This window comes from Colobus angolensis, unplaced genomic scaffold (genome assembly GCF_000951035.1).
Source record: "Colobus angolensis palliatus isolate OR3802 unplaced genomic scaffold, Cang.pa_1.0 Scaffold355, whole genome shotgun sequence".
NCBI classification, from domain to species: domain Eukaryota; kingdom Metazoa; phylum Chordata; class Mammalia; order Primates; family Cercopithecidae; genus Colobus; species Colobus angolensis.
Window position 1 is genome coordinate 671,406 of NW_012116877.1, and position 20,167 is coordinate 691,572.

A 20,167-nucleotide genomic window follows, 5' to 3' on the forward strand; every position below is an offset into this window, starting at 1 on the left:
GGAGGGAGCAGCTCAGTGGCCCGTTCCTCCTCTCAGTACTATTCAGGGGATCTCAAGCGGCCCTCCTGGGACAGTAGGGCCGATGGGAGACTGAGACACCAGGGAGGGCCTAGTGGTGGGCCAGAGGCCTGGCTAGGGTCAGGATAATCACAGCCCATGACAGAGATGGAGAAAGGAAGGTAAATAAGTCTGCTGGGGATAGATGGCTGGGGGTGGGGTTCTAAACAATCATAGAATCTGAACCCAGGGGCTAGGAGACAGGAAAGGTCAGGTCCCCAGGGTCCAGGAGATTCCAGGAAGAGAACTGGACACTGCCCGAGAAGGGGAGCCGGGGATGAGTTTCCATTCCCCTGGGTCATGCCCAGGTTGTGGGGGAAGGGCATAAGGAGCTGCAGGTTATTGATGTCAGGATCATGACATCAGCACCCTCATATGTCAGTGGAGACCTCCGGGGCTGGGGCAGGGATTCTCCCAGGGTCCCACATCCCAGCCTGTGGAGAGCCAGAGCAGCCAGAATGCCCTCCACTCCTGGAAATGTTTTCTTTGTAAGGGGACCATCTACACCCCAGCTCTAAATTCTAGAGTTCAAATGGTGGCAATTTCAGGTGTCACTCAATAAACCAAATGGGGAAGGCCAGGTGTAGTTGTCACATCTGTAATCCTAGCACTTTGGGAGGCTGAGGTGGGAGGATCACTTAGCCCAGGAGTTCGAGACCAGCCTGGGCAACATGATGAAGCCCAGTCTCTACAAAAATATGTGGGAGAATCACCTGAGCCCAGGAAGTTGAAGCTGCAGTGAGCTGCGATTGTGCCACTGCACTCCAGCCTGGGTGACAGAGTGAGACCTTGTCTCAATCAATAAACTAAATGGGGAAATGCTTTTTGGTTAAGGAGCACTGGCTATTAATCAGACATCCTAGAGAGGGTCCAGGCCCCTCTCTACCACCAGCTCTCTGTGAGGTTTTGATCAAATCCACCAACTCAGTTTCCTCATCTGAAAACTGGGGTGCCAGACATGTTGCCTGAAGGTCATTTTAGTTCTTTGTGGGAGGGGGCTACCTGGCTGCCCTAACAGCAGCTCCATAGGGTAGGTCTCCTGGGGCCACAGCCCAAACACTTCTCACCCCTGCAACCCCCAGGTTAGGAGGTAGCTTAATTATTATTTACTGCTGGGTGGATGGGCCAGCTTCTCCTGCAGGCAGCTCTGACTCTGAAACCACTGTGACGTGGGCCCCTCCCTGAGAGTCTACCAGCATCTGGGTTGCTCCACAGTGAGTAGACAGGGAAGGAGTTGTGGAAGCCACAGGAAAGATTTAGACTTGCTTTTTATGGAGCTTGGAGAACCACAGGCTTGAGACCAAAGGACTGTCAGAATCACAGGTTTTCTAAAATCCCAGCATCTTGACTGAACCCGTGGAGTCAGCATTGGAATCCCTGAGCTCAGGGACCTCAGAGACCATCTTGTTGAACTTCACATGGCCCACAGCTGGGCAAGTGGGCCCAGAGAATGTGTGCACCACATTGTAGGTACACAGCACAAGGTCCCAATAAACTGGGAAGAGCTGTGATGGGGACCTGGAGGCAGGGGCACAGGCGCCATGCCCCAGCCAGGCCCTGTCTGGGGTGGGGATCCTGGGTCACAGGATCAGAGCCACCACAGTGTGGCTGTATGCAGGGGATCTGAGTAGATGACTGCCTGGGGGTCATGGACCAAAGGTAGTGGGTGCCACTCTACTTGCTGGCTGTGCTGGAATTCCAAAAGGAAGTACATACAGTACAAGCCTGGAGGAATGGGAGGCTCAGATTTAAATTTCAATGCTCCAGGCCAATCCCAGCACTTGGAGAGGCCAAAGTGGGAGGATCACCTGAGGTCAGGAGTTTGAAACCAGCCTGGCCAACATGGTGAAACCCCGTCTCTACTAAAAATACAAAGAAAAAAAAGATTAACCAGGTGCAGTGGTGGGCGCCTGTAATCCTACCTATTCAGGAGGCTGAGGCAGGAGAACCACTTGAACCCGGGAGGCAGAGGCTGCAGTGAGCCAAGATTGTGCCACTGCACTCCCATCTGGGCGACAGAGCGAGACTCCGTCTCAAAAAACATAATAAAAATAAAAATAAATTCAATGCTCCACCCTAGGCTAACCACCAGCGGGCCAAGTCCTAACCCTAAGAAGGTGGGCTGCTGTCCTGTGTTTGTGTCTTAACTCCAGGGGAGGGTGGGCTCAATCTGAGGAGAAACTGAGGCTAGGAGGCCAGGATGGGGCTCAGCCTGGGGCCAGGCCAGAAGCTGAGCTGGGGCTGTCTGGGTCTCAGGACCAGGTTCAACCTGCATTTAGGTCCAGACCCTGGCCTGGGTCTGGAATCCCACTGGGGCGGAGGTGTCAAGTCTTTGGTGACTTCAAGTCTTTGCCTCACTGGCTCCCTCACGGGAGGCCCAGCACTCTCAGTTCCATCCATCCCAGGTTCTATTGCCCACCTGACTGGTGCTTAGGGAGGCAGGTATGGGCTCTTCCTGGTCCCATGGTGAGTCTGAGAGAAGAATCCAGAGCCATGCACCGCAGACGATGGGGCTGGTGGGGACCCTGGGGACTGTCAGGGTGAGACTTGCAGTCCAGTTACCCTCTGGGCCCAGAATATGAGCAGGTCAAGAGCTAGGGAGTGTGAGCCAGGCCCAGGGAGGGAGGGGACTTGCTGAAGCATCTGAGGTTAAGGAGCCTGGAGAAAGAAAATCTAGGGGAAAATGGAAGAATATACGCTTTGGTGTCACATAGATAGTCGTTAAGTCCCACGTCTGCCATTGCCAGGCTGTGTGACTTTAGGCAAGTGACTTCACCTCTCTGAGAACTCACCCATCCAAGCGTGTAATGAGGATCTGCTGAGACCTCATATCGGGGGCACCAGCTTCTTCCAGGCCGCTGGGCTCAGAAGCTCCCTCTTCTCTCCCTTCCCTTGGTGGAGTGTTTGTCCTGGGCAGCAGGGACTCTGCCCAATTTACCCTGATGCTTGCTCACTATCTCCCTCCCGAGTCCAGCCCATCAAACTACCTCTGACCCAGCTTGGGATGCCGGCTCACTTGCCTTTGCCAGGCAGGACTCCTTATTGGCTATAATTGGGCCTAAAATAGACTTCCCTTGCCGCTTCCTGCAACCTGGCCTGTGGCTTAAGGTCTGTGGGGACACAGACTTGGTGTTTGGCAGGCATGCAGAAGATGTGAAGGGCTCACAGAGGTCATCCAGGTCCATGGAGGGACAGACACTTGCCTGACATCACACAGTGCAGAGAGGCCAGGCTGGAGCTTGAGTTCAGGCCCTGGGGTCCCCCATCCCCTCCCCAGGCCCTGCCCAGATGGTTTAAGGTAAAGCCTTAGCCAGACTTGCTCCCTCCAAGCCCTCTGGACCAGCCCAGTGCTGAGGCTGGTTTGAGGTGTGTGCCGGGGCCCCTGGAGGCCAGCTCATTTAGCCTTCTGCCTTCCCTGGCTTTAAGGGTCATTTCCTGGCTTTTCTGACCACAGGAAACCTTCCTGCCTGGGCTCTCCTCCCCAGCTACCCCCAGCCTCAATGTTGCCTTTCTGTGTGACCTCAGGTATGTCCCTGTCCCTCTCTGTGCCTCATCTTTTCCATAAGGCAGATGGTCTAGCTAAACCCTGCCCCTGTCCCTAACCCAAGGGACCACCTAGAACTCCCTTGAAGAGGAGATGGCCTCTGGCTTTGACTCTCCTCACTCATCTGGGATCTGGATCCTCTTACCAGGGCTGGTCTAAGGAACATTAGTCCAGCCTCAGGAGTGACCATGTGTGGCTCTGGGTGCTCAGGCTCTCTCTCCTGTCCTCCAGCCACACCAGGCAGCTGGCCATCCTCTTCCATGAGATACAGAGACCTGAGCAGACAGATTCCAGGTTCTATCAGTTAGTGGGTAGGTGACCTTGAGGAAGGCATCTAACCTCTCTGAACCTCAGTTTCCTCACCTGACAAGGAGGGTAATAATGGTACCAACCTCCCAGGACCATTGTGAGGATTCGAGATGATCCATGCTCCTGGCTTGCAGCAAACACTAAGTGGAAGCCGGGTTTATTCAAGACCTACAGTTGATTCTCACCTGAATTCTCCAGATTTAATTCAACAAATATTTACTGAGCATCTACTGTGTGTCACGCACTGTGGCAGGCCTGGCGATGGAGCAAAGAACAAAATCCCACGCTCACGGAGCTCCCAATCTAGCCTCCCCTGTCTTTTCCTCTTCCCCCATCCACCTAGGCCTGCACCAGGCTCCTCTACCCCTCCTTGCCTTGGTTTGAGCTGTTTGTTTGTTTGTTTTTTGAGACAGAGTCTCCCTCTGTCACCCAGGCTGGAGTGCTGTGGTGTAATCTCGGCTCACTGCAACCTTGGCTTCTTGGATTAAAGCAATTCTCTGCCCTAGCCTCCCAAGTAGCTATGACCACAGATGCATGCCACCACGCCTGGCTCACTTTTGTGCTTTTTGTAGAGATGGGGTTTCTCCATGTTGGCCAGGCTGGTGTTCCCTCTTAACATCAAACCCAAGCCCCACTTTCCCCCACACCAGTGGCTAACCATACTCATACCCTTTAAAGCAGTAGTTCTCTACCTTGGCTGGTGAAGCTAGATCATGGTGTCAGAAGCCGGGTTGGTGGTTACCCTGGAAGGGTAGACGAGGAGGAGGTCTAAGGGGAGCTTCTGGGGTGATGAGATTTTCTGTTCCTTGACCTGGGTGTGTTCACTTTATGAATACCCACCACGCTGCACACTAATGATTTGTGTCCTTTTTTGTATAAATGTTGTATTTCAACTAAAGGTTTCTAAAAAACATATAGACACCTGGGTCCCACCCTCAAGAGTTCAGATTTAATTGGTTTGGGATTGGCCTGGGCCCTCATGATTATAATGCACATCCCAGGCTGAGAACCACTGCTTCAGAGGAGCTAATCCTTCCAGGAGCCTCCCCTGGGCTGGGAGCCTGGGGTCTGACACTCATTCCAGGGCCTCCCTGCCCACAGCTGACGGCATCTGGGCTGTCCACAGGCTGGCCAGTGCCCTGGAATGTGGCCCTCTAAGTAACAGTGGGCTGGGCCAAGCCCATTCTTACTGAGGCACTTGAGTGGGGGAAGTGGTGAGGATCTGGCCTTGGGTATCTTGTGCTAAAACTGAAGTCTGCCCCGGGGCCTCTGAGTGGAGGAGGCAGAGCCCCTGAGGTAGGAGAAGCTGAAAAGCAATGGAACAGCAACTGACTGGCAGTGTGGGAGGCACTGGCAACTCAAGTGGAGAGGCCAGATGTCCTGAGATGCAGCTCTGATGTCTGGACCACTATGCCCTGTGACGACAGCTCCTTGCTGCCCGTTCACGTCTTCACTAATAAGCACTCTTCTAGTTCACAGGCACAATGAATCTCTTCCTTGCAATCCAAAGACCTGTGCACGCCAAGCAGCAGTCCTGTGTAGGAAGGGATCATCAGCCTCATTTCACAGGTGAGGAAATGGAGGCTCAGAGGGGATACAACTTGCCCAAAGGCACATAGCTAGTTAGTGGCAAAGTTAAGATCTCAAACAAGGTCTGTCCAGCTTCAAAGCCTGTGTTCCTTCTAATGCTTTGTTTCGTTATGAATTCCACATGAATGATGCCTCCTACTCCATAATACATCTGTGCTTATTAATAGAATCCCTTCCTCCCCAGATAGCCCCAGTAAAATGATGCTGCAGGGAGATGGTCCATATCCGTCCTGTGGTGTTGAGGACCCAGCAGATCCCTGAAAGGTGTGCCGCCAGTTTGCAGAGCATGAGCTTGCATGACCCTCCAGGGAAAAGTCAGTCATTTAGGCTGGAAATGTTCATGCGTGTAGCAGAGCTGAGGCATGATGTACTCTTTTCTAGTGATGGCCATGAGTTCTGCAGGTGCACTCTGGTGTGGAGGGCTCTTTGTCCTTGAACAGCATGGCCCCATGTTGCTGGGCCTATGCGTTCTTGTGTCTGATATAATGACAGGCCTCTTCAGACCAGAAATCAGACAGACTTGGATTCTACCCCTGCTCCATAGCCTTCGGAGGGTTGGAGCAAGGCCTTGGCCTTCATCAGCATTCTCCAGCTTTGAGGTTTTGCTGGAGAACATTGTTTCCTGGAGGAGCTGTAGACAGGCTCAACAGGGGGCCTGGCTCTTTATCTGGAGCTTCAGATTCCCAAGCTCCGTCCAGGCCCACTGACTCAGAAGCTCTTGATTAATACGTAAATAATTTATGTATCATGTTTCCACATTTACATGTCATCTGCAAGGATTCTACCATGTAACCCTGGTTACAAAGCACTGGACTAGTACAACCCCTTTATTTTCCTGATGAGGAAACTGCAGCCCAGACACCTGCCCAGGGTAACACAGCAAATCGTGGCAACCTCGCCGTCCAGCACTCTTCTGGGTCTCCAAGGCCTCTCTTCTTCTCAAGTGTGTGGACGTCAGAAGGCCCATGTGGCCAGGGAGACTGAGCCCTGAGGCTGCTGACAGGAGGCCACTGTGGCCACCAATGCAGTCATCTGGTGTTTCTATTTATTGACTCTTTAAACTTCATCATCCAAAGAGAGTTAATACATGACTGTTTGGTAGCAAAAGAAACATAATCTAAGAACACAATGACCCACCCACCGCAAAGAAAACCAAATCCAAACAGAACAAAACAAACCCCATCTGAAACCAAACCTTTGGAGTTTTAGCTGAAGCAGCGAGGGGGCTGAGGGTCAGAGTGGCTCCCTGCAGTCCAGGGGGTCAGGCAGAGGCTGCTCTCAAGTGGAAGCCTTCTCTATTGAAGAGGCTACATTCAGCCCTTCAGCTTTGGGGGGTCCTTCCTGAAGGGGCTTCCCTTGGCAGGAGGGGTGTGGAGATGGATTCAGTGGTCAGAGTGAGGGGCTCCTAGGTCTGCCCTCCAAGGTGACCGTATGTGCCAGTGCATGAGACACAGGGAAGCAGGGCCAAGGACTGGGGGCGACTGTGAGGAGATCATGGGCCCATTTCTCCTACCTGAGAGAAAGCCCTGTCCAAGGCCCCATCAGTGTTCCCAAATTAGGGAACCACTAAAGGCACCACAAACAAACTGGGAAATGACAAAGCCTAGCAGGTCCCCAGATGGCAATCACTGCCCCCTAATAGTCAGCATCTTGATCTAGAGGACTGAGGGCAGCCCAATCAGGCGGGCCCTGGAAAGTTTATGTCAACGGGCAATGCTTAGCGCCTTGGACATGCAGTGTGCACACGTGTCTGTATGAATGGAATGGGGCTCAGGGGCGCATGGGTTTCTCCAGGAAGGCTTGGTTAGAGTCCCAGGGTTGTCCCCAGGGCAGGAATAGGTTTCTTTTCCTCATGTCATTTCCTCAAGTCACCCCCACCCCAGGTCACCAGGTCACTGCATAAATAAGTGCTTGGGAAGGTACACATCTAAAAAGGAACATAAATACTGTACATGGGGAATTCCCCAGCCTTCCTGCTGCCCTCTAGAAAACCCTTCAAATATTGCACATGGTCCCCCCCAGCCCCCATGGGGTCCAGACCCGGCTGTGTCTTTGGTAGAAGCTCCAGGGTCAGAGGTCCTGGTCAGCCCACGTCCCCCACCAGATCATGACTGGGAGCACCGAAGCAGCCAGAGGGTCGGGAGAAGCCATGGCCTGGCTGGTCACTGGGTGTTCTATCAGCAATGCTTCCGCGAAGACAAGGCAGAGCCCACGCAGACACATGTGTGCCCCTGGCCGGACACTCCTGGTCAAAGTCTGCGTGTGGGCTAGGAAGAGGCAAGCAGGCCGAGGGCAGGTAAGCGAGCGAGTCCTGGGCCACGGCAGACAGGGTCACACCCTCCACAGGAGGAGGTGGTTTGTGCTGTCGTCTCGGCCCACGGTCTCACTGCTGCTGCCGCCCCCACTGCTGAGTCGGAAGTCCTCATAGCCATCACCTCCACTGATAACCAGCATTTTAGGCCTGGCCGAGGCGGGGCCTCGGTGCCGAGGGGAGTCCCAGTGCTCCAGTGATGGCAGCTTCTCGGGGCCTGGGGGCAGAGGGGAGGATCTGTCAGCCTGGGGGCGAATGGAGGCTTCACTGTCCCATCGGGGCCTGAATTCCCGTACCCCAGAAGATAGGAAGGAAGATGTGCACACTTCCTATGGGGGAATCCCACTTTCTGTTAGCTAGGAAGTTATTTAGAAAGAAATGCCAGCTTCTTGGCAGCCAGACTTCTTATGTCCTATCTGTAATCTCTAGTCAGGAGTGACATAACTTCCCAAGGTGACACCACTTTTGATTTTTTTCTTTTTACAATATAAGTGCCCTGTAAGACGCCACTTTCTCTCTTGATTACTGCACACAATGTCCTTGCATTAAATAAGCCTCCTACTTCCAACAGCCCTTTCCCAGGTAGCTTAAATCTTCTGCTAACCCAGACAACTCCCGACCCGAGGCTTTACTGCTTCCTGACTTCCATGGCCACTTCCTCTTGGGAATATCGTTTCTTGTCCTGCCAAAGCAAAACTTTTCTGGTTGTAACCTCCTGATGTACCTCATTTCCTGATGTTTCACTTTTTTTTTTGAGACGGAATTTCGCTCTTGTCGCCCAGGTTGGAGGGCAATGACACACTCTTGGCTCACTGCAACCTCCGCCTCACTGCCTCAGCCTCCCGAGTAGCTGGGATTACAGGCACCCGCCACCACACCCAGCCAGTTTTTGTATTTTTAGTAGAGATGGGGTTTCACCATGTTGGCCAGGCTGGTCTTGAACTCCTGACCTCAGATGATCCACGTCCTTCAACTTCTCAAAGTGCTGGGATTACAGGTGTCAGCCACCACGCCCGGCCATATTTTTATTTTTATTTTTATTTTTTGAGACAGGGTATCACTCTGTCACCCAGGCTGGAGTGCAGTGGCGCAATCTCTGCTGACTGCAGCCTCGACTTCCCTGAGCTCAGCCTCCTGAGCAGCTGGAACCACAGGTGTGTGCCACCACACCTGGCTGTTTTTTGTATTTTTTGTAGAGATGGTGTCTCACCATGTTGCCCAGGCTGGTCTTGAACTCCTGGGCTCAAGCAATCCTCCCATCTCGTCCTCCCAAAGGTGTGAGCCACCGCGCCTGGTGCCCTGCTGTTTCACTTTCTAATTCTCAGTCCATTTTCTGTGCTAGTGCCATTCTATGTTGTTTTCTGTTGCTATTTCTATTTCCTGCTCTGTGCATCACTTTTTGATTCCACTTCCTGCCCTATATATCATTTCTAGTCCTGTGCTATTTCCTGGTGTATACAGGAAATATATACAACAGGACGTATTTCCTATATACATATTCTATTTGTGACATATTCTACCTCTTAGGTTATAGTTCCCTCCCTGTCTCCCATGACATTTCTCTGGCCAGACCTCTATATACACACAACACATGCAGGTGCACACACAAATACACACACACACAGACACACACATATACACTATCCTAGATTTCATTTGGGGATTTCCATGGCCTATTTCTTGTCATATATGCCACCTCCAGCTCTATGTGACACTTTTCCTCCCTCTCAAAAGCTCTTCTGGCAGGACAGTGGGAAGTCCTAAACCAAACGTCCATGATCCCTGGCTTGGGGTATGATGCACTGACCCACCTGTGTCTGGGGGAGGTGGTGGGGTTGGGCAGAGCAGGTTGAAGCCATCTGGCAGCTGGACTGTGGCCAAGAAGCGGACGTGGCCGGTGTGTCCCTGGCCAAGGCCTGTGGGGCTGAGTGGCGCCCGTGGGCAGCTGACAGTACTGGGCGAGGTGGGCATGGTGAGGATGACACCAGCACTGGTGCCCACCCACAGCAGCTCCTCACACACCAGCAGCGCTGTGATTCGCAGACAGGCAGCCTTGTGCTGCCGGATGATGGCATCCGAGCCTGGGGTGGAAGACAGACCACAGCTGGGGCCGAATTCGGGCCCTGGCTCAGCCTCAGCCTCCTCTACGATCGGGCAGAAAGGCTCCAAGGAGGGTGCTGTGGTAGTTTGAGCTCAGTACCTGCCAGCATCCTGTGCACAGGAGGGGTAACGTCTACTTCTGCCAGCTGCTCAAAGGTGTCTGGATGGTAGAGACACACGTGGGCGCTACCTTTCAACGTCACCCACACACCCAGGCTGGAGTCCACCATGCAAGCCACGCTGCGGCTTGAATCCTGACCCACGTAAAATGTGTGCTGGGGAAGGCGGGGAGAAGATGGGTCACTGGCAGGCCTGCCTCCCTTGGCCCACCCTAGCCTGGAGCTTCGCCAGTGTCCATCCCTCACAACTCACACTAGCATTTGGTCCTTGGTCTGATTAACCTTTCAAAGCTTGGTTTCACCAGCGCCTCCCAACTTAATTCTCAGGAATTACAATGGAGGTTCTCTTTCCCCATTAAACTTGAGTGATTTAAGGATCAGAGAACTTCAATGCTTAAAGGATTTTAAAATCAGTCACTGGCCTCCCCCCGGACAGGTGAGGAAGCTGAAACCTAGAAGGGAAAGGTCACACAGCAAGTCAGTCACAGAGCTGGGGCCTGAACCCAGGGCTTTGGACTCCTGCCCAGCCAACAATGGAATAAGTGAGAGGGAAATTAAGGGAACCCGTTGCCCCTGGATACTTCTGACATGTGTGCAAGTGACATGTGCAGCACTCAATGCCAGAGTCTAATGCTAATGGATGTTGACATCAGGAAGGACTCCTGTCCTATCCCCAAAGGACCCTAAAACCTGAGTTGACAGATAGGGTGGGATTCGATTCCTAATATATATGGGACACTTACTGTATTCCTCATCAGCTAGAGAAGAAATCAGGATTGAAGGAGGACAGGGACTGGCCAGCGTCACTCTGTGGTCAGAGGAAGGCCCTAGCCCTCTGCTGGATGCTGCTTATGCCCCCACCATGGTCTCCGTCTTCCTCTCACACGGACCCAGCTCATCCCACGGTACCAATTCCATCCCCCCACCCCCTGCTACCTCCAGCTTCAGCGTGTCAGGGCTCAGGACAAGGACTCGGTTCTGGCAGCCACACCACAGCCGCCCACCCACAGACACCATCTTGGTGATGGGGCTCCCCTGGGCGCCCAAGGTCACTGATTTGAAGTTCTGGGAGTCCCAGAAATGGCCTGGAGTGGGGTAAAGAAAACAGGAAATTCACTCCAGTTCTAAATTTGAGCCTCAGTCTCCCGTGAAATGAGATGTTAGCATTCCCCTTTATAAGCAAGGACACCAAGTCCCAGAGAGGGCCTGGGAGTTGCCCAAAGCCACATCTCCAGGAGACAGCCCCAACACCAGTAAGGGGATAGGGGCAGGGTGTGGGGGAGAGCAGATACTCACCTGCTTCCCTTTGGTAAACCACAAGGTCTCCATTGGCCAGAGACACAAACACCTGGTTATTCAGATACCTGGGTAGGGAAAAGACGAAGGAGGAAGGGAGTTCAGGCAGCCAAAGTGGGTCACCCAGGACCAGGGGAACCACAGATAGAATGGGTATGGCTCCCAAGAGGCCACCTCTTCCCACCCATTGTTCTCCAGGTGGGGGTTGCCTGAGGCTAAGAAAAGGGAGTGACTTTCCCGAGCTCACACAGTGTGTAAGAGGCATAGCTAGCCTAGGGCCAGGCCTCTGGCTTCCAGCCTCCACAGAGAGGAGGGACAGTAGAGCAGGGGGCCCAGGTGAACAGAAGGAGGCCTGCACGTGTGGCCGAGAAGAGTCTAGACAGGAAGGGCCACCCTGGGGCCTTACAAGATGCAGGTCACAGAGGCTGCGTGCTGGAGCTTCATGCTGTTCCTGCGGTCACGGATGCTGTCGGAAGACTGGTACACGTGGACACTGTGGATCGGGGTGTGCACCTGGGACAAATGCTTGGGGCACACCAGCCCCTGGAGTCATCCCTCCACCTCTTTGCCCACAGCACCATGTCTTCAATGCTGGGTGCCTGCCCGAGGTACGGAGGTCCCACAGCCTCCCTGGGACTGTCAGACCCACCGACATCCCTGGTTAGCAGTACCCCTGAGGTGTGACCCAAAGCCCTCCTGCCTCAGCTCCAGGGGACCACATGATTTCCAGAGCAGGGAGCTCAGAGTTCTGGCACTGTGTCCCTAGTCCCTCCCCTGTCCCTACCAGCCATCCTCAGTGCCCAGCCACACGGAGCTCTGGTAGGCCTCAGGGTCGACACTCAGCAGGTCCTCAAGGCTGCCCCGGGTGAAGGAGCCGCGGCTGGAGCGGCGAAGGGCTCTCCCATCCATTGGGCTGTTGCTGCAGGGACCGCCAGGCCCAAAGGAGCCAGACAGTGGCAGGAAGCCTGGCTCCTGCTCCTCCTCTGAGCTGGTGGTCTCTGCTGTGGCCTCCTTGGAACTCGGGGTCTCCTCATCTGAGGGAGACAAAGGTCTCTGGCTCCATCCCCCTCTGCCAGGCTTGGGACCTGGTATCTTTCTAGGCCATGCATCCCTCCTGGCCATGCCCCTCCAGAGGGCCTCTCGAAGATGTTCCTCCCCATCCTCGAGGCCTCTGCATCTGCTCCAGCCTGCTGCTCTGCTCACCCACAGCTCAGCACTACAGAATCTTTCATCTTGTCTGGCCCCCTTGGACCCAGTGGCCACACCGTGGGTCCCCACCCCATCTTCCTTAGCTGAGTGCTCCAGGGTCTTCATGATCCCGCCTGACTGTCCCACTGTCCTCTGGATCCTCGGTGTCACATTCCCTGCCCTCATTGCTCTGTGTGCTAACATCCTGAGGTCTGACGCCATGCCTTTGCCCTACACTGATCCCTCCTCGCCCCTTCTCTGAGCAGTCCACCCTGTCTGCCAGCGCCAAGTTGGAGGAGATGGCCAAAGCTCACTGCCAAAGCTGGAGGAGATGGTGGACCGGCTGGCCTGGCTCTGCAGCGTCCCCGAGGGGCTGGGCGAAGACTCATCGTCAGAGTCACTGTCAAAGGGCACCAGCTCTGGGCGGGGGTCACCCTCGGCGAGGCCTGGCGTCATCTCCAAGCCCGAGCCTGCAATGGAGATGTGGAGGCAGGGCTGTGGCCCAGGCTCCGCGAGCGTCGCGGCTTCCTCGTCCGCGGCGGCCTCGACGTCCAACTCCGGCCCGGCGGGCTCCGGTGCCGTCTCTGGAGGACTCCTCAGCGACGGAGGAGGCTCCCTGCGAGGAGAAAGTGAGTATGAGAGCAGCTAGGAGCCAAACAGGGCCCCGCTAGCGGACACGCCCACCGACCCCGCCCACACTCGCCAGGCCCCGCCCACAACCACGCTGGGGAGACCTCAGCGTGTGCTGGGACAGGGGTTGGGTCTCCCAGGCTCACGGTGCAGCCCATCCCGCTGCCCAGGCCTCACCGGTGGCAGCGACGCTGCAGCCCGGGCACCGCCCCGATGCAGAGGATGCGGGCGGAACAGACGGCGATGCAGGCCTCCACGTCCGGCTCGGCGCGCAGGCTCAGCAGGCACACCTGGCCCACGTAGCCGTCGCTGTTGCAGACCCACACTTCAGGCGAGGGCTCCGGGCAGCTGTTCAGGGTGGGAGCTGCGCAGGAGAACTGCAGGAGGCGCCAATGGACAGGAGAAGGTGAATGGCGGAACTGCTGCCAGCATTCCCCACTCCTGGGAAACCCGGGCAGAATGGAGGGAGGCAGGCCTCATGGGTGTGTATGGATGCCGGATACACCCCTCTACACACGCGTACACATACACGTGGCACAGGACACTTTTTTTTTTTGCGATAGGTTTTTGGTTTCTGCTCTGTCTCCCAGGCTGGAGTGCAGTGGTAGGTTCATGACTCACTGCAGCTTTGACCTCCAGGGCTCAAGCAATCAATCCTCCCACCTCAGCCTCCTGAGTAACTGGGACCACAGGGGCACGCCACTAAACGTGGATAACTTTTAAATTTTTTGTAGAGATAGGGTCTTGCCTAGCCTGGTCTTGAACTTTTGGGTTCATGTGATCCTCCTAACTTGGCCTCACAAAGTACTGGAATTACAGACGTAAGCCACCGTGCCTTGCCCATGTGACCCTCTACACATCAAATGTACTCATGCCTATGGGATACGGGCATCATGCCTACATGTACACGCGCACATCCCTGGATATAATCATGGATACATGCATAGAAAAAATGTGATGCTGGTAACCTCTGTACATATGTATGCAGCCTCATACAAGCACATAAATGAAGCAACTTCCTGTCATTTATACAGCCTTTGTTCATATGCACGAGGCATACTCATATACATGTATACATGTAATACATATATAGCACCCACACACGTACAGAGAGCTGAATTCTCCAAGACATAAGGAGCAATAGTAATGTTCAAGGTATGTACACAATGTCATACACAAAATAAAAATTCATGAACACCTGCTGGCTTTGAAAACGTGCACCCACGTGACCCAGATGCAGACATACCTGCATGCCACTGCGGGTTTTCATGATGGGGATGGCCTTCAGAAACTCAGGGTCTAGACAGCTTTTGCTGGATGCTGTAGTGGAGATGGATGGATAGACAGACCCTGCTTAGCACAGCATCCATCTCACCCTAGTCCTGCCCCTGCCCATTCCCCTTCCTCCCCTGCCCCTCAGGGTCTCTCTAGGGGGAGGCCTGATCCAAGCCACACTAGAATAAGGCAGTCGCTCCTGGCCTCAATCTTTTCCCATGTGTATTGTCTTGGGGTTAGACCCAGAGGTCTCTATGGATCTTCTAAGCCATGAACCATGATCAGTAGCTTTCCCTGATCTAGCCCTGCTCAGAGTATGTGTAGGGAGGGTATGGAGGGTCTCGGCTATCAGTGCCCACTATGGGGCAGGTCCAGCAGACAGTGAGACCCTATCCATGGAATCCCCTCCCTGTCAGGGAGGCCATAGCTATTATTTAGTCTGATGTTTCACTGCAGAAGCCCCCCTCCCCACCAGGTGGAGCCGGAGCACAGGGCACTGTGGTTCTGGCTCCTGAAGTCACAGACAGCTGTGAAATGCTTGTGGCCTCCTGCCTGGAGGCTCTAGGAGGAGAGGGCCAGCATGTGCCTTGGCTTACCCAGCTTCCTCTTCGCCTCATCAAAGGCCTGTTCAAAACCAAGGCGGGCATCAGGGTGAGGGAACTCAAAGATGTAGGAGTCGGTGCCCTCGGGCCGAGTGGTGCACAGCTCCAGCTTGGTTGGCGGGAAGGAAAGCGTGTAGCACAGTGCCTGCTTCTCCGACAGGTCCCGGTGCATGGCAGCTGAGAGGTCCCGCAGTGCGTCGTCCAGGCTCTGTGGGGAAGAGGGCCCAGGCTTCAGGCCCCAGCATCTCACCACAGCCTGCGCCTGCCCTTGAGAATGTGTGGAGACCTGCTTCTCTCCTCAGACAGCAAGTGGGACTGTCTCCTCCCTCAGACCAAGAGGTGGCCTGGATTCCTTTCACAGATGGGGGATGGGCCCTCTCACCCTTGGATGGGGATGCAGCTATGTCTCCACCCTCAGACCTGGAACATGTTACTTCCCCCATATGCAGGGAGGCTGCAATTTTTGCCTTCAGATGAGGGAAAGGAACGTCTCTTCCCTCGGGCAAATGTCAGGGCTGTCTATCTCTGAGATAGGGTCAGAAGCCTCCCACCCCCTGGCTCCCCAGCCTTGGGTAGAGGGCACAGACCTGGTGGGGGAAACCAAGGCTCTCAGAGAGCTTGCTCATTTGGCCCAGGGTGGTGAGGTCTTCATCAAGGCGGCTGATGGCCTTCTGGATGTTCTCCCGATTGGTGGCTTGGGATGCCCCTAGTGGGGAGAGAGGAAGGCCGTGGACAGATACAGAGACAGACAAGGTCAGGCTGGGACAGACTCTCCTTCCCTCACTGCACAGCCTGCAGCTGGGCCTGGGGAGAGGCCTGACAAACTGAGAGCACAGAAACCCCAAACTCTTGGGGAAAAAGTTAATACGCAGCTCCCAGAGGAACCCCAGGCCTGAGAGCTGGGGACTGGGCCTGATTCAGAGCCATGTCGTGCAGGATGTCAGGCCCACGGAGAATTCCCGGAGCACGGAGTATGAAATGGTGGCTGGCTCTGCGATACGCAGGCTCCAGCTGACACGGAACTGCTGCGGCGCCGCAGCCTGCCATGGGAGCAGGGGCAGAACAGACAGAGCCCCAGGCAGTCAAATGTGCTGACCAAGACACTCATCGCCCCACAAAGGAGGGGGCAGTGCACGGTGCCCTGGATTTCTGTGGTCCTATCCCATACCTGAACACTGCCAAGTGGCTGGTCCTGCGGATGCCCTGCCACCCTCAACCCAAGGCTTGGGATGCACACTGTGGACCAGTGGTCCATACATGGAGCTGTCCCTCCACCCTTGGGCCAGGACACACGTGTCTTGAAATCAAGGGAAAATAAGTTTCTATTTGCTTTTTCCTAAATGAGTTTCTTTTCCTGTTTTTCTCTGATCTAGTTTATAGAGTGTGTTATTGGTGTATATAAATTTAGTATTTGGGCCACAGGTTACAGAATGGTAAGGCGTCCCTGGACGGGTCATGACAGCATTAAAGACATGGATCCTGAGACTGGCAAGTCCTGTCCGAAGTGGCCCTGTGACCAGGAACCCCATGGGGGTGAGAGGCAGCCTGCTGAGGAGGGGAGGGCACGCTTTGTAACTGTAAGATGGAGTCACGCTGGATGGGGAGGCTGTCTCACCACGTCTACGAGAAAAAGACTGTGTGCCGGGTGGATGGCAGTGGTCTTTCCTGCCAGGTCAAGGCTGGGAACAGCTCTGCTGCTACTTGAATATTTGTGTCCCTGCAACACTCACAAGTTGAAATCGAATCCTGAGTGTGTTGGTATTAAGAGGCAGACCTGGCCGGGCGCGGTGGTTCACACCTGTAATCCTAGCACTTTGGGAGGCCGAGGTGGGCGGATCACGAGGTCAGGAGATCGAGACCATCCTGGCCAATGTGGTAAAACCCTGTCTCTACTAAAATACAAAAAAAAAAAAAAAAATTAACTAGGCGTGGTGGCGCGCCCCTGTAGTCCCAGCTACTCGGGAGGCTGAGGCAGGGGAATTGCTTGAACCTGGGAGACGGAGGTTGCAGTAAGCTGAGATCGCGCCACTGTACTCCGGCTTGGCAACACAGTGAGACTCCGTCTCAAAAAAAAAAAAAAAAAAAGAGATGGACCTTTGGGAGGTGACCTGGTCATGACGGGGGATCCACTGTGAAATGAGATTTGTGCCCTGATAAAGGGGCCTGAAGGAGCTTGTTCACCCCTTCCACCAAGTGAGGACACACAGAAGGCACCCTCTGTGAGGCACAGGCCCCTTGCAGTGCTGCTGGCCTTCCCAGCCTCCCGAACTGTGAGCAATACATTCCTCTTATTTATGAATTGCCCAGTCTACGGTATTCTTGTTAAAGCAGCCTGAAGAGATGAAGCCAATCCACTCCTTTTGACAGAAACTGTTCCATCCCAACCCTCACCACCTGGGCAGCCATGTTTTCTTCCATATGACCCTGCCCCATTCTTGCTCACAGCTGACTGGACCAGGAGTAGGCACCAAACTTAAAGGTGGTCATTCTATTGACTTGGACCAATTAGAGTAATAATCAGGTGGTACTCCTACATAGTGGGGCAGGCCTGGGTTCCCCAAGGGGCCGGGCAAGCCTGCCTGTTACCCTGAGGGCCAAGCTCCAGGTGAGCTCCCCTCCAGCTAAGCCTGGAGCCAGTCTGGGTCTGATCACAGGAGTTAGGAGGAAACAGAAAGCTAAAAGCAGTGAGAACAGGGCCGACTCAGCAAGAAGGGAAGAAAGACGCCACAGGAGGAGCGGCTCCTGGAAGTTGCCTCAGCTCCCAACAGTCTCAGCCCCGAACAACATGGATGGCTCCAATCGACCCTTTGCTTGCAGTAACTCAAGCGAGTGTCTGTTCCCTGTGTGTGAAACCGCTGAACCAGACAGTGCAACATCATCTAATACTAGGCGCTCAAATGATTTTGCACAGATGAATCAATAGCTAATTACAGTGATGCTGCTCTCTGTGCACCACCCACACCCAGCTCCCACTGCCAGCCTAGGTCCCTGCCCAGTTGGAAGGCGGTGTGCATGGACAGATTGTCTGGCTCCATGGGTGCCAACTGGGTCCTTCATGCCAGCCCCCTTGCACTGGAAGAGAAAGCGAGGCCCAAAAGTGGAAAAGCAGCTGGACAAGCAGCCAGACAGGCTGGAGCTCAGACCCTCCAGGAAGGCTTCTCAGAGGAAAACCCTAACACCCAGAACCCCTAGCATCAAACCCACCTTTGATGATGTCTGTGTCTTCCAGCGGCAGCTTCCACAGCATCTTGTACTTGCTGGCTGTGTCAATGACACTGGCTGCCGTGTACCTGTGGGGAGCCAATGGGGCACTCTGGCCAGGGTCGGGGAATGGGGCTCAGAGAGGGACAACTGCTCCCCTGCTGGCACCACGCAAACCCCACCCCAGCCACTCACAGGCTCATGGAGCTGCGCCGAAGGGAGCCTGACTTTCGCTTCAGAGTGGTGCAGACGATGAGGTCCGTGAACAGGAAGAGAGACCGGTCCTTCTTGCCACTGATCGCCTTCTGTGGAGCCCAAGGCAGAATTTAGGCTGGGTGGACACAATCCAGAAGCCCACCCACCTGCCCATAGTGCCCAAGGGGACACTGAGACCCACGGAGGGTGAGGGCTCTTCCCCAGCTGCCCAGAGAGAGTGGGGACTCAACCAGGGCTCCCTCAGGGTGAAAGACCAGGGAGACCTGCAGATAGAGGGTGAGAGGAGAAAGTGAGGAGGTGAGGACAGCTGGGCAGACACTGGGACACTTCTTACCACTTCAACGACCATCTCCTGTCTCAGGAACCGCCGCAGAGGGGCCTGGAGCTGTGGGACAGGAGGGACAAGGTATCTCGAAGGCCAGTTATTAATCCCTATCCCCTCCACAAATCCCAGTGATCCCTCGGCCCCACTCCATGGGCTAGGCCAATGGAAGCAGCATGCTGCCCACCCTCCCAACGCCCTTGTACTGCCAGGTCACGGGACCCAAGGTCAGAGACAGACATGGAAGAACACAGACAGGTGGAGACGTGTGGCCAGAGGCTGGCAGACATGGATGCAAACACACTGTGGTTCTGGACATGGACACAGCCATGATTCCAGGTGGCCACAGATGCACACAGAGGCCGAATGGACACAGATGTGGGTGGGGTGCGGTGGGGCGGGGCAGGGCGCACGCACATCCTCCATGCCCTCGATGTGAGCCTCTATCTCCTGCAGCACACGGGCATGCCGCTCTGCCTCCTCAGCACTCCGCACACCCTTGTTGATACGCTCAGCCACCTGCTTGATGTTCCGCTGTGCCTCCAGCAGCAGTGGATGGTCTGGGTGGTCCTCAGGTGTATGCTTCAGGAGGTCCTGGGGTGGGAATGGGGACCAGACCTGACTGCTTAGCTACCCCTGGGGCCCCAGACTACTGGAGCAGGAGGGACTATGGGTAGACACCAAAGAGGACTTTCCTACCTGACCCCTAGGGACTCTGATGTTAGGCTCAACGAGGCAGGGGCCTTAGACCTCCTTGTATCCCCCCATGCTTCCAGGCCTTGCCTACTTGCCCACCCAGCTCCATGCCCACCTTCACCAGAAGCTCGTAGCGTGGGATCCGCTGCACAGGCTTGATCATGAGGTCAGACAGCGCCTGCTTCTCCTTGTTCTCACGCATGCTTTGCTGAAACCCATGGATGGGCACCGTGTGAAGAATGACATGCCAGGGACACTATGTCCAGGGACAGGTCCCCAGCAAGGCCCATCCAGCTCCCCGAGAGCAGAGGCTGGCCCACTGGCTGGGGCTATGGTGCCCATGCTGGGAGCTCCTGGGACCCTCAAAGCTGGCCCAAAGTGAGGGTCACCTCCATCCCCCCTGCCCTAGCCCACAGTACCTCTAGGAACTTGAGAAAGGCAGGCCTCGCCTCCTTGGCCACACGCACAGCATCCTTTGCATTGAGGAAGTTATCAATATAGGCGGAATAGATGTTTACTAGGACATCCTTGGAGAACTGTGGAGGAGGAGGCAGGTTGGCGACCCTCAAGGTGTCCCTCACCCCACCTCACCCTGTCCTAGTTTTCACTGATTCATGAGTCAACATCTTTTCCCTCCAACTAGAAATGATACAATCTCTAAGGGACCAGGCATGTGTCTTGTGGCTCTAGGCGTGGTCATGTTTAGGCGTA

At 54.8% G+C, this 20,167-nt stretch overlaps 1 protein-coding gene across 1 annotated transcript in view; it reads right to left on the reverse strand.

Moving 5' to 3' along the window:
- Window positions 1-6,312: 6,312 nt before the first annotated feature.
- ARHGEF17 (Rho guanine nucleotide exchange factor (GEF) 17) overlaps window positions 6,313-20,167 on the reverse strand; it is a 60,573-nt gene continuing 46,718 nt past the window's right edge. Inside the window, exons 5-22 of the mRNA XM_011953063.1 lie at window positions 19,876-19,992; window positions 19,572-19,664; window positions 19,178-19,354; window positions 18,773-18,823; window positions 18,418-18,527; window positions 18,226-18,311; window positions 15,609-15,727; window positions 15,016-15,229; window positions 14,391-14,464; window positions 13,322-13,521; window positions 12,829-13,130; window positions 12,111-12,360; window positions 11,733-11,819; window positions 11,327-11,394; window positions 10,967-11,115; window positions 10,012-10,186; window positions 9,623-9,892; window positions 6,313-8,028 (exon numbers count right to left, since the gene is read on the reverse strand). Coding sequence (XP_011808453.1) covers window positions 7,832-8,028; window positions 9,623-9,892; window positions 10,012-10,186; window positions 10,967-11,115; window positions 11,327-11,394; window positions 11,733-11,819; window positions 12,111-12,360; window positions 12,829-13,130; window positions 13,322-13,521; window positions 14,391-14,464; window positions 15,016-15,229; window positions 15,609-15,727; window positions 18,226-18,311; window positions 18,418-18,527; window positions 18,773-18,823; window positions 19,178-19,354; window positions 19,572-19,664; window positions 19,876-19,992 — 2,739 coding nt within the window. The 3' untranslated portion in view covers window positions 6,313-7,831. The remainder of the gene's footprint in view (window positions 8,029-9,622; window positions 9,893-10,011; window positions 10,187-10,966; window positions 11,116-11,326; window positions 11,395-11,732; window positions 11,820-12,110; window positions 12,361-12,828; window positions 13,131-13,321; window positions 13,522-14,390; window positions 14,465-15,015; window positions 15,230-15,608; window positions 15,728-18,225; window positions 18,312-18,417; window positions 18,528-18,772; window positions 18,824-19,177; window positions 19,355-19,571; window positions 19,665-19,875; window positions 19,993-20,167) is intronic.